Source organism: Alligator sinensis, unplaced genomic scaffold (assembly GCF_000455745.1).
Source record: "Alligator sinensis unplaced genomic scaffold, ASM45574v1 scaffold505_1, whole genome shotgun sequence".
Lineage (NCBI taxonomy): Eukaryota > Metazoa > Chordata > Crocodylia > Alligatoridae > Alligator > Alligator sinensis.
This window is the reverse complement of record NW_005841940.1, coordinates 1,836,727-1,849,631: the sequence shown is the minus strand read 5'-3', so window position 1 is coordinate 1,849,631 and position 12,905 is coordinate 1,836,727. Positions and strand designations below refer to the sequence as shown.

The window sequence follows — 12,905 nt, the reverse complement described above, 5'->3', positions numbered from 1 at the left end:
CGGTCCTCTTTCCTGCCAGGGGCAGGGGGTCGGACACGAGGATCCATTGTGGTCCCTTTCGACTCTACAATCTATGAACACATTCCATTTTTTCTGCAGGAACCCCTTACATTATACTATGGACAGGATACGCAGTGCTCACTGAATGGGCAATTATACAATATTTAATTTTACCCTCATTGTTCAATGTATTGTTCCATATGTTATTTGCTACACATCATTCAACTTGTACTCTGAATACAGAAATATTGATTTCTATATTGGATTTTCTATGGTGCTTATCATTTTAGCAGCTGAATATTTCATACGAATCTCTGCAGCAAGCCTGTGGTAAGTAGCAGCATTATTCTCATTTTACTGATGGAGCTAAGGCCTATGTGAGGCATACCGTAATCCTGAGTGTCCAGCCAAGATGCTCAAGTCCCTTTTTTCAGAGAACCTGGCAATTTTTAGAGCTTAATTTGTTCAAAGCACAGGTCTCCCTCACCTCAGTTACAGTAGAAAGCCCTGATCTAGATATGGCATTGCCTCATCTTCAGCCACTCAGCTTCAGGCCTCTCCAAACTGGAACTCTAGGATTTTGCTGAGACTGTCTTGTAAAACTTACAGAACATTAGAGAGCAAAAACAGCTGGTGCTCAGTTTTCTGGTTTATATTCAGTACAGCAACCATTCTCAGTGCTCTCTGCAAATAAGACCACAAATGTCCAAACCTAGAATCTTCCCCGCTCCCAAAAAAAGGAGATAAGTGGTGGCCACCTATGACAATAGACTCTCTCAGCCTCAGCTACTCCATGGCAGAAAAAAGAACAGTGGACAATTAATGCAACTGAATATACTCCCACTCAATTTGAGCCATAGTAAACTAAACCTGTCATCACCATCTACACATGCATTTAAGTGCAGTAATTTACTGTGATGTAGGATAGTATCCGTGTCTGATGGGACTACCCCACACCAGAGTAAATTAATCTATTGTGCACTAATTGCGGCACACGTGTAGATGGTGATGCTTTACTGCATATTAAATTAGTCTAATGCACAGTAAAACTCAAGTGTAGATGCACCCAGTATGGCTGAGATGGCATTCAACTGTCTAAACTAACTGTCTCTTCCCCCGAGTCCCACCTCACTCACTACATACCCTCCAAATTTTGCAGCAAATACAGTAAAGGTTCTATGGAAAAGGGCATAGCTGCATTTAAAGACAAACTTAACACTGGCCTGTAGTCATATTTCAGAAGGGTTTAAAAGGAAACAAATCACAATTTTATGGTTAATTGCATGTTGTCACTACAGGTTGGAATCAAGGTTGTTACAGTGCTTTGTGCATTTCCATTCTTTACTAGGTTTGCATTAATTTTTTGTATAGGCAAAAGGCAGAACAGTGCCATCTTATAATTTAGGTTGAACTCAGAATTTCCTTGGTCCGTATAAAGGCTTGGTTTGAGGATAATTATCATATCTGAGTAATATATTCTAATCTAAATGATAGATATGCTCTCAATCTTAGCTCTATATGTACTTTCTGCCCAGCAATATACATGATACAATTAATACATTTGTTGTTTTACAATATAATTTTAAAGTTCAAGATTACATTTTCTGAAACAAAGAACTGGAACTGGTCTCCTGTCCATTATGTCCAATCTCCTTTGCTTGCACGTAATCATTTACCCAAAGGAATCTTCAAAATTGTCTCTTCAAACTCTCATGCGCAACTACAGGGCACAATACCCAAAACACCATGGACACTCTATAATATGTTATGGGTAAAAGCAAAAGAGATGGTGGCAGTGATCACAACGATAGGGAAGTAGTTGGCTAATGTATGCTCAGAAGATCCTACAAAAAGGACCATGCCCAAACTACAGAGAAAGGCAAAACATGCATAGTCCTTACAAATCTGACCTGGGGGAAAAATTCCTTCCTGACTCCAATCTGATGAACAGCTCAACCTTGAGCAGAAAAGCAAGACTATGCAGCCAGGAACCTCAGAGTTTTCTGAGCACTGGCAAGCAGACACTATCAGTGCCCACTAGTCAAATCCCAGCCTTAGCTGTGGCCAATACCCCAAGTCTTCCAAAGGGAAGGGCAGGAAGGGACGCCCCCAAAAGCCAGCAACATTTCTGAGGAAAAAAAAAATTCCTTCCTGACCCCTTGCAGGCAACCAGCAAAAGCCTTGAAGCATGGGATTGCCCAATACCTACCACGCTGAGTTTCCCCTGTACCCCAACAGAAGAATGCAAATACAGGATTCCACATACTGTAAACACCAACATTCCTTATCCTATTATGCCATCCTTCCATAAACTTATCAGTTCAAACAACAAAATTGGAGAGAGCAGTATGCCAGAGACTTCATAGAAAAATCACTAAGAAGAAAAGGACATAAAAACATTTCTTTTAAAATAGCACAATTGATTATTGTCTCTCAAACCAATAAATGTAGATGTAAATTGTCAGTACTGTACTAGTAAATGTACAAACTACAGGTCAGTCGCATCATATGCGCATTTAACTTGCGCAAATTCAACTATACGCGGGGGGAGGGGGCAGGGCTTGAGTTTGCACACGGCACTGCCGCATACCTGGAGGTCCATTATGGCGGTGACGGCCACTGCCTCCAAAACCTCCCACTGCTGCCAGGGAGCCGTGCCCGGAGCTGCATGGCCGGCCGCCGGGCGGCAGCGTGGTGGTAGCCGGGTGGCACGCACCCATTCCCACCACCACCACCACCCTGTGCTGCACCGCTACCGCCGGCTGCACAGCTCTAAGCACAGTGCCACATGCAAACTCAAGCCCCGCCCCCCTCCCACCCCGCGTATAGTCACTGATTTTGCCTTACGCTGACTTCAGCACCTAACCCCCGTGTAAGATGCGACTGACCTGTACAGCCTTTTAACTGATACAGATGGAAACACCTGACACACAACTGGCTTGACAATAACTCCCTGTGGGTTATAGGATGATGTAGCTAAAACCTAGCTATAACAAAGTTGCAACGACACTTAGTTGCTATTTAAGAACTTTCTTACCATGCCTAAAATGCATATAATTGCCGTTATATTCTACTTCTACACTCAGCACCATCAGAAGTGCTGCTGTTAAAAGAGAAAACTGTGTACAGGTTTCCCTCGCCAACCACATTTTTATCAACCATGGTTTTGGGTATCCACGCTTCAGAGAAGGTGGGGGTACAGTCTGAAAATACCCTCCATGACCCTCCTGGCCCTGCTCATGCCTCTTACTCCCCATTCCCCGCTACAACCCCCACAGCCTTGCTGGTGCCCCTCACCCCCCAACAACAACCCCTGCTCCTCAAGCCCTGCCAAATTTTACCAGCCATGGGAACTTTCAGGAACCTAACCCCCATGGTTGGTAAGGGAAACCTGTAAGCAAAGAGGGCCAAATAATTATAGGAATTATGGAGAGGCCCCTCTTATGACAACCAGGGAAAATATCTGACTTGAATGTCCTGCTTGCCCCCTGTTCAGTGACTGCAACTCCCAGTATTAAACCACTCAAATAGCAGATGCTCTGGGATGTGCTCATGTGTTTGAAGACTTGTTGCCCTATTTGCTAATATTTCAGGGAGAAACTTCTGACTTTTTAACTTGGCTCCAGTACCTCAGAGGAGCACTTACAAGTTGAGCTAGAGTTCTACTCTTTACACAACATGAGAAGGGCATGGAAAAGACTGCAAGGACAATGTGGCCACTTAAGCCTGACATTGGTCACCAATATTAGGGAATACCACAAAGGCAGCCTCCTCAATTAAGTATCAAGTATCTGTCCTGAAAAACAGGAAGTGGAACTTTACATGCAGAACACAGTTCCTATCAGACTCCACCTCTGCTATTCAAGTCAGCCAGAGGAGGTAATTCAAGAGCAGCATATGGCATCGTCTGGCTAAGTGTGATTAATGGTGTTCACTGGAAAGCACCATTCACAGGGCAGTTAAAAACTGAGTTACACAAGATGTGCTGCCTTCCACCCTAGTATTTTAGGAGAAACAAAATTTAATGAATACCATATTTGTAACCTGCTGTTGTCTCCTGTGTAACTACCTAAATTCCTTTTCTATCATTCAGAGATCGTGGATCTCGCTTCTTCCCTACTTCACATTTCATATTAAAATCCTAGACTTCTAAATCCTTTATTGTCCAAAGAAATCAAAGCACTCTGCTAAACATTACCTTCAACAGAGAGGTTGATGTCCCAGTTTTTGAGAGTTTTGTTACTGCAGACACTGAGGAGCCGTTTTCTGGTTTCACTTTTTCAACTGTTTGAGTTTTATTTATTCCGGGCACTTTGGGCGCTGAGCCAACACTCCTGCTTGCTTTCTTCATTCTGGGCTGCCTGTTTGTGATGCATTTACAAACAAATCTAGGAAAAGCGGGGAGGGAGGGAGGGAGGAAAAAGAGAAAATGTAAATAAAAAACACAAAAGAAATGGGATGTAGGTCTCTGAATGACTACTTTAAAATCAGGAGTGCAAGTTTAGTGTTGAACAAGCACAAGTAGGAAATAGTTTTCCCAAGCACCTGCAGACTGTTAGCTTCAATGTGAAGAGAGAGTTAAAACCCATGAATATAATGCAAATTTTATTTGGCTGGGAGATGAGCAGCTGAGGTAAACACTGCTGTTATTCATAAGGACTGACAACCCAAAGTTGAAAATGAGTGAAAGGTTGAACAAGTAGAGTTATACCCCATGGCAGCTAGAGCCGAAGGACAACAAAACAAGCAAATGTTCACGTTCTTACAGCAATGAGGTTTGTGGGAGAAAACAGCTATTTTCCGAAGTCTGAATAAGAGATCACAAGGAAAAGAAAACTTCTGCTCCCAATACTAAAATTCAAATAGAAAATGGAGCAAGAAAGCATTCAGGTTTTTCAGTGGCCTATCATCTTCCAGGCGATAGGTAAGATAGAACAAGGTTAGTTGTCTGCCCTTCTGGAAAATGGTATTTTAAATACAAAAGTACCTTGGGACAACTCAGAGTATGGAGGAATGTTATGTAAAAATACAGCGATCAAGGTTACTAATCCAGTTTAACCAGCTCCATACCTTCACAGCCTTTAAAAAAAAAGGCCAAAAAACACTCTTCTTTCTTTTATGTATTTTTTACAGGCATTAAAATCTAAAGACCTGTAAAGACAAAAGTAATTCTCCATCTTAAATATGGAAAATTATTAGCAGATGAACTATTCTACAGACTGAAGTCTACTCTCATTTCCATTAAAATTTATGTTGGCTATGCAAGTAAATACGAATTTAAAATGAATTAGTTGTTTATAACAACCTCAAGTCTCCTTGCACCCTAAAATTTAACATTTGATTTTAGCAAGGCTCTTCTCCATGTTAGCATTTGGAATATTTTTGCTTGGCCAGTTCTAAATAATTAAAAAGGCAAAAATAAGCTTACTAACTACTAAATTTCAAACAGTCACTCAAGAAATTCAAAAAGTTTGGTGTTACAAAGGGAATTATGTCATGATGAGAGGCCTTTTCAGAACACATATGAGTATAAAATGTAGGTGTGTGTGAAGAGGGCCCTATTTGATTCAGATACAGCCCGAATCAGGGACAGTGATTCAAGTCGTTGATACGGATCACTGCCCCTGATTCGATTTGGCCAAATCCGAATCTGAAGATCTGATGTCAATTTGGAGAACCAGCAATTCGGACATAGACACAGCTTTAAAAGTTTTTTCTACCTCAAGGTGGCAGCGCAGCTCGTGAACGCTGCAATACTGGGGCGCATGGAGCGTCCCACAGGAGTGCAAGGGGGCCTTCCACATGCTCGGCAGTGAACCTGGAAGTGGACCGGAACTAGTTCCGGTCCACTTCCAGGTCCGCTGGGGAACGTGCTGGGGGGCACCCCCATGCCCTGGTGAACGGCCATGGGGGGACCCTGGGTGCTCCCCCAGACCCAGGAGGCACCAGTCACCAAGCCGGGAGGTGCCGGGGGCCCCCCCCCAGCACACTTTCCTGGCAGACCTGGAAGTGGACCGGAAGTGCTTCTGGTCCATGTCCAGGTCGGCTGCCAAGCGTGCTGGGGAGCCCCCCGCATTTCTGTGGGACACTTCATGTGCCCCAGCATCACAGCAATCACGAGCCCCTGCTACCTAGAGGTATGTAAAAAAAACATTTAAAGCTGTCTCTATATCTGAATCTCCGAATCTCTCCAAATTGATTCAGAGAGATTAAAGGGTCCTTGGATTCGATTCGGAGATTTGGCCACCGAATCAGGCCAAATTTCTGCCGAATCGAATCAGAGACCAAAGCTTCACACAGCCCTAAAAAAAATATAAATGTTTCAAAGGGACATGTGAGAGGCCAGGATTTTTGTGGGTGATACCTATAATACCAACTGTATTAGTGGGACAGACTTAGACAAGCTTTTGAATGCAATGCATTCTTCTTCAGGTCATAGATGAAAGGGACATACCTTTCATGCAGTAACTTTTACACCTTGTTAAAATACTGAGGGGTTCTAATTATGCTCAGCTTCACATTTAAAAAAACGATTGCTGCAGCTGCCTGTGAACTCTTAGGTGGAGGCACAGAAACTAAATTGAACAAACAGTCAAAGTACACTGAAATACAGGAACCCTGCCAGGTCCCGAGGCTGGTTTAAACCCTACACTTTAGTAAGTGTTCACAGCTTGGGCCAAGTTATCACACCTACACTTGCATGAGTTATCAAGTAGCAATTTGAAACTATTTAAAAAATGACTAAGTATTAACTATATATTTCTCACTTGAGACAAAGACTCTTCTTTCATATAAAGCAAAAGTGGCATTTGATTACACTATGGAAAACCTACGGCACAAATAAAATGCAAAGCTGTAGAAAAATTTTCTTTGATCAAGTTTTTGTATTACAATACGAATAGTTTATCATTTTGTTTATTGTACCATGGGAACATACATGTGCTTTGCCTGAGTTCACTGTGAACTAAATCTAGAAATACCAAAGGAAAACAAATGCTTAGAGATCATATAACAGTTAATAACTATGCCTGATCATTCCAACTTATGGTACTGCTCCTCAGATAAGCAATCCAGCACATTTATTTGTAAAGCAAACTGTTCAAATTAGTTTAAAGTTGCTCACTTTGTTACATATCTGGATGCATTCATGAAGCTACCAAAAAAGGAGTTAATACAGGAGGCACAGGGTATTAAACTAAGGGTGAAGTTAATGAAAAACTACAGACCCTCATTAGCTTTACAAACTAACATCTAGTAAACCAGCACTTAAGGCTTTATGACTGGCTTATCCTGTCAGCATCCCACTAATCTAATGAAACCTAGTGTGTTCTTAATGGAGGTAGGACAAAGAAAGTACATGTCAATGACCAATGAAAATATGCTGCTGATACAGTTATGAGGCAAAGGCTTGGATTTTACTGCTGCTAACCCTTTCCTAAGAATGATCTGGAAGTTGAAAGATTGCAAAACAAAGAAACTGGCAGGATAATCCTTGAATGGTCCCTGACAATCTATCAACAATAACTGTTAATCTTACGTCAGTCTTAAAATTCAAGTAAAACTAAGGTTTACATCCCAAAAACTGCACGTTTCCCTTTATGTTCCACCCAGGTTAATATGTTTTTGTGGTTTGGAATTCGTATACAAATACATACCTTAGTGCACAAAATGTATTTATGGTTAGGCCAACAAATACAGCTGTTGAAACTACATTTTCACAGAATGCAAGTCTAGACTTCCTGTATCAGAATTATGGCTCTGATCCTGCACCATTAAAGGTTAATGGAAACTTTGCCACTGGCTTCAATGAACAAAGGATCAAGTCCAACGAGATCAATGATCACAAGAGATGATATCTATCCAAGTTGTGTGCTTCTTAATCGTGATGGATCGCAGAAAACACACCACAGCAGTTTTCATTAAAAAACGACCAGCTTATGCTCCAAAAACAGCTACCATATTGCCAAAGTAACGTAACTAAATATTTCTATAGTATTTGGAGAGAAACTGAACCTTATTTTCTCATCTAAAAAATACCCATGATATTATCTTCATACATTTTTTTAAATATTAAGCTCTTTAAAATGGAAAAGACTGTGCCAATCTCTACATTTATTTGGTGCATATCCCTATAGGGCCCCAGGCTGTTTTGGGCCACTGGGTACTACTACAAAAGTTTCTTAAATATTTAATGTAAAAATGGTTTTATAATAATGTTTTAATGACCTGCAAATACAGAAGTCCTTTCCAATACCAAATTATTGAAAAATCGCATAAAACAACAAGTGACGTTAAAACAACCATGAACGGTGCATGCCCTCAGCGGCTGGGGAGGGCATGGCTGTGCTGGCGACGGCGGGAACCTGGCAGCGGTAAGCTGGGAGCTCCTGCAGATGCTGCCAGCACTGTCGACGGCAGGGGATGGTGAGCGCCGACCAGAGGTTGGCGACCACAGCGTGGGCAGCAGTGGCAAGCTGCACCACCACTGGCGGTGTTGGCAGTGGGGTGGCGAGCTTTTTGCAGGGGGTGCACCGCCACGTGCACCCCCTACACGTCGCCCCTGAAAACAACACTCCAATCCTACTAAAACAACATATACCTATAATGGTTTTGATTACTTTATATTTGAACTAACAACAGGTACAGAAATATTTACTGTAATGAAATAATTTTTAGGCCAACAGTTCGAAGTTGCACATAACACATCTCAATGCAGCACTATTGTTTAAACATGATAGTTAATTTCCTTGAAAATCATTTTATAATATAATCATTGCTGTCATTCTATAAATATCCAAAGGCAACAACTCGGGTAGGAATTCAATATTAATGAGGTTCAGAGAGTATTAGGGACAGGACCTGCAGGCGCTTTGCTATTATCATCGTGTAACGATCAAAACTTGCGACATCCCATTCTAATGAAGGAATTAAAAAACAAATTTCTACTTACCCATTTTTTAGAATTCTTTTAGATACTCACCATAATTTAGTGCAGCTTAGTAATAAGCAAAGTACTCTGAACACAGAGGGGAAGGACCTACATAGCTAAGTCCAAAGTGGAGTTACAGAAAAACACTGTTATCAGCTAAGGTTGCTCAAAGTGTATTTTTCAATGCCATCTGAGTAAATATACGAACTACATAACAGAGTATGAATCCCAACAAAACGGAGGACTAAAACAGGCCAAAAATCACAAATTAGCATTTGTAACAGGGAAAAAACAAAGTCACCACAACCAGAATGTGACTATTCATTCTAACCTGAGCCCTTTTCCAGATGTTTCTCTTCCAATAGCGCACACACTGCAAAACATGAGAAACAGTCCTGTTCAGCACTGTGCTCAGTGCCCCAGTGAAAACAGAAACAGATAAGTCTTACGTTTTTTACATCAACCACAAGTGCCGCTCCAAAAATAATGTTTTAAAAATGGTTTGCCCAATAGGAAGGTACATATCAGTGCTGCAAACCAGTATGGTCAGCCTGCCCTGCCAACACCAAATTCTTTCAGTAACTGTTTATGAATCAATTAAACATTTCATTTTAGAAGTCCAAGGAGGCAAAAGGCATCTACCAAGAGGATTTTTAAATTGATTCTTAGTTTTGTTGTGGTCATTTATCCTTTAAATTAGATTACTCTGTTCAATACAGCTATTAAAAATAAAATCTTGGGGAAAATGACCAAGTGGTCTTTTATGCCAAAGAAGTGAGAGAGATTTCTTTGTCTAATAAACAAGGTGCTACATGTTCTTTGTATAGACCTGAAATGTTTAATAATTTGAAGAACAATTCTAGATATCTAAAAGGCACTGAATATTAAGGAAAAATAAATTAGCCACTTCAAAAACAGCAGAAATTAACCACCCAATTGCAGCAAGTATATTAAGTGCTTTATGGAAGTTTTAATGACCACAAAATAGATTATAAATACTTAGCACAAAACCAAAGATAACAGCTCAGCTCCCTGAACATGAAAAGGGTGCATGTGTGCTTTGGGGTAATCCCATTACACTTCCATTTCATATCTGCGTAAATTTCCTGAGTCAAAATCCTCCACGTGCATCTAATTTATTAATCTAAAGACATCAAAACAGGCAATTGAAGACTGAAACATGAGCCCCATCTGCTCAAGAAGGCAGAGTGGGAAAGACGACTATGCAGAGCAGGTTTTGCAGTCTTCTGTACATTCTACTACAGCTCTCCAGGCATGAGCGGAGGCAGGCAACAGACGAGGTAGAGTGTGGCCAGAGAATTAATATGCTACACACAAATGCACTGACTCCAGCCCTTAGTGCTCCATAGTGGTGACTCTCCACAAAGAAATATAACGCCTGTATATGGCCCTAAATTTCCTTACTCCTTGTTTGGCCAAAAATTTAAGGCCCCTGGCTGCTGCAAGCAACCTTTAACTGCAGCTAATACTTAGCATTCCAGACAAGTGACAGGAACATTTGCTGGGCTGCCTGCCTTAAGATGAACTGTGCTCTAGCTGCTTGTTAATAACATACTTTGGTCTTGTTTCAAAGTTGGTACTGTAATTTAACTGGCAGGTATTTCAAACTGTTGCAGAGAGAAACCAGTAACTAAGCAGCTGTTTATGTTCAAATGTTGCTGCTTTAAAAAATAAAAAGCTAATTTTCCTTGAAACTGAATTTAAAAGATGAAAAAGCCACAGAACAAGGATTGTAAATGTATATTGTTTTAAAATAAAGCTAGCCAGCATAAACTTATAATAAAGTTTTTTGTACATAGGGCACGAGTAGAAACTTTTTCAATAGAATCCTTATTGCTTTGCTTTTGAACTCTACTTTCCAAGAAAATCTGAGGAGGAACACAAGATGAATTCACCTTGCAGAAATTAAAATTAGATGCCAGCAAAATATGTAAAGTGAAATCAGGGATTGACTTCTAGCCAGAGTTTGTACCCTGGTAATTTATGACATTGTCCACAGGACAACTGCATAGGTTTTGCTATACAATACACTGTTATTCTTTAGCATGTGTAACTTGGCACAGCATAGAAGCCTAATGTTATGGGAACTGAAGCACTAAAACAGAACCATCACAGCTCCACACAGAAAATAGTAGACAGGATGCAATAGGTGGACTCTTCTCCTTTCAGGTGTGTCTTACCAACACCAAAGGAGGCTGTGTGTGTTACTGTTTCCATATCCTTTTAGTAAATGTCAAACCCCATCCAAACCAGCAAACATGCACAAGCACATGAGATGATACCATATGGAGGTGCAGTATATCAATTACAGCTCCATTTCATGTCACAAAAGAATTATGCAGACTCAACAAAAAATGTAGCCCTCCAGTGGAAGCCTCAGGCTCTATCCACATGGAAAACAGACCCAATTCTCACTCTGAAAACACAAGGTCTTCTGGGTTAACACTGGGCAGAAAAAAGCTCAGTTTTTTTAAGGGTGTATTTGGTAGCCGTGTTGGTCTGAGACAAAAAGACATACAAAAAACTAGAGCTCTTGGTTCCAAAATGATACCCTTTATTAGACCAACTGGAAAATGGCAAGAAAATTGTCCTTTTCTGCAAGCTTTCGGGATCAAAGTCCCTTCCTTTGAACCAAGAGCTCTAGTTTTTTGTATGGCAGGTTTTTTAGTGCACTAAATCACAACCAACTAAACTATGTTTGGCTTGCTTCTGGTATAAAACTTGCCAGTTCAAAAAAGGTCACTCCTTGTCAAATTAAAATTAATATTTCTGTCTGAAAAAAAACTTGTACCTCCAATTGTACAAGTGACATCTAAGAACAGTGACCCCCAGCAACCTGCTGCTCATGAGGGATAAAAGAGCAATTTTATTTTCATTTTGTTTTGTACATTTGACTTCTTATACCACTAAGTCTATACTTAGTGTCCCTGTTTCCTACTAGCCAGATCCCCCTCTTCCAAGCATTTCATCACACAGCAAGAAGGGTGAGAAAAATATTTAAAAATAAACAGGAACATGCAACTGTAAGGCGATGCACACTGATTGGACAATTTGAAAGCAGGTTCATGACCTAAATCCCTATCTAACTTTTTTCTTAATGTTACTAGATTTCAAGCTGGAGAATTCCTTTGCAGCATGGTTTCATTCACTGGCTTAGCTCCTCCTTGCAGGCTAGAAGAATCAAGCAACCAATAGTTGCTTCTTAAAGGAAACTGTTCTCCTTTGTCCATCTTGAATCCCTAGCTAGCTACACTCCTACATCAGGAGCCAGGACAGCAACAGCTACCTGAAAAGGTCCAGTATGTTGGCCAAGGTAGGACTGAGAGAAGCACCTGCGTCTCCCAGCCTACTCCCCACAAAAAGGAAACCACACAGTTTGTGCATGAAGCAGGTACTCCTGAAGGAAAGAGGGAGAAAGCAGAAAACTTGCACCACTGCCAACTGCAGAATTGAGGAAACTGGTTAAGGAAAGAACTAGGATCCTGTCATTGGAGAACAGGGAGCCAGCAGGGTGAAAGGAGGCAGGATAGGAAGATGTAGCTGGAACTTCCACCAGTGGCAGGGAGAGAGGAGGAGACGGATGTCTATATTGTTGTTGACTAGGGATTAGGCAAGAAATCCAGATTTGGAAAAAGATGAAAGGAGGTTAAGCACAATGAGGAACCTCATGACTGGCTGCTGAATCCAGCTCTGCACTTTGCATTCCTTTCTCCTGCTTCCCACAGGAACTCCCAGCAGCCTAAGCAGCTACCCTCAATATTTTTAGATTTTCCAAGCAGAGGGTGGTAAGAGAAAGCTGAATGAGAATCCTCCTCAAATACCCAGGGACCCCAAGAGAATTGAACACTCAATCACTTCTGAGTGGTCAGAAGGGATGTGCAAGTGGGTCATAAGAAAAGGGCTTATAGATACTCTCTGCCCTCCCTTTCTTTGAAAGGGGGGGGGGGGGGGAAAA

General features: G+C 41.2%; 1 protein-coding gene across 8 annotated transcripts in view; it reads right to left on the bottom strand.

Annotated features, from left to right (window-relative positions):
* The window catches only part of SPECC1L (sperm antigen with calponin homology and coiled-coil domains 1 like), a 118,738-nt gene that overhangs the window by 93,384 nt on the left and 12,449 nt on the right, over positions 1 to 12,905 (bottom strand). For 7 of the 8 annotated variants that reach the window (XR_003093132.1, XR_003093133.1, XM_025199334.1 and 4 more), the window contains one exon: positions 4,199 to 4,388. Coding sequence is in view for 6 of the 8 variants with exons in the window: in XM_025199334.1 (XP_025055119.1) it covers positions 4,199 to 4,351 (153 nt within the window). In the remaining 2 variants the exon portion in view is untranslated. Of the gene's footprint in view, positions 1 to 4,198; positions 4,389 to 9,260; positions 9,303 to 12,905 lie in introns of all 8 variants that reach the window. The other variant, XM_025199335.1, reaches the window with a different exon arrangement.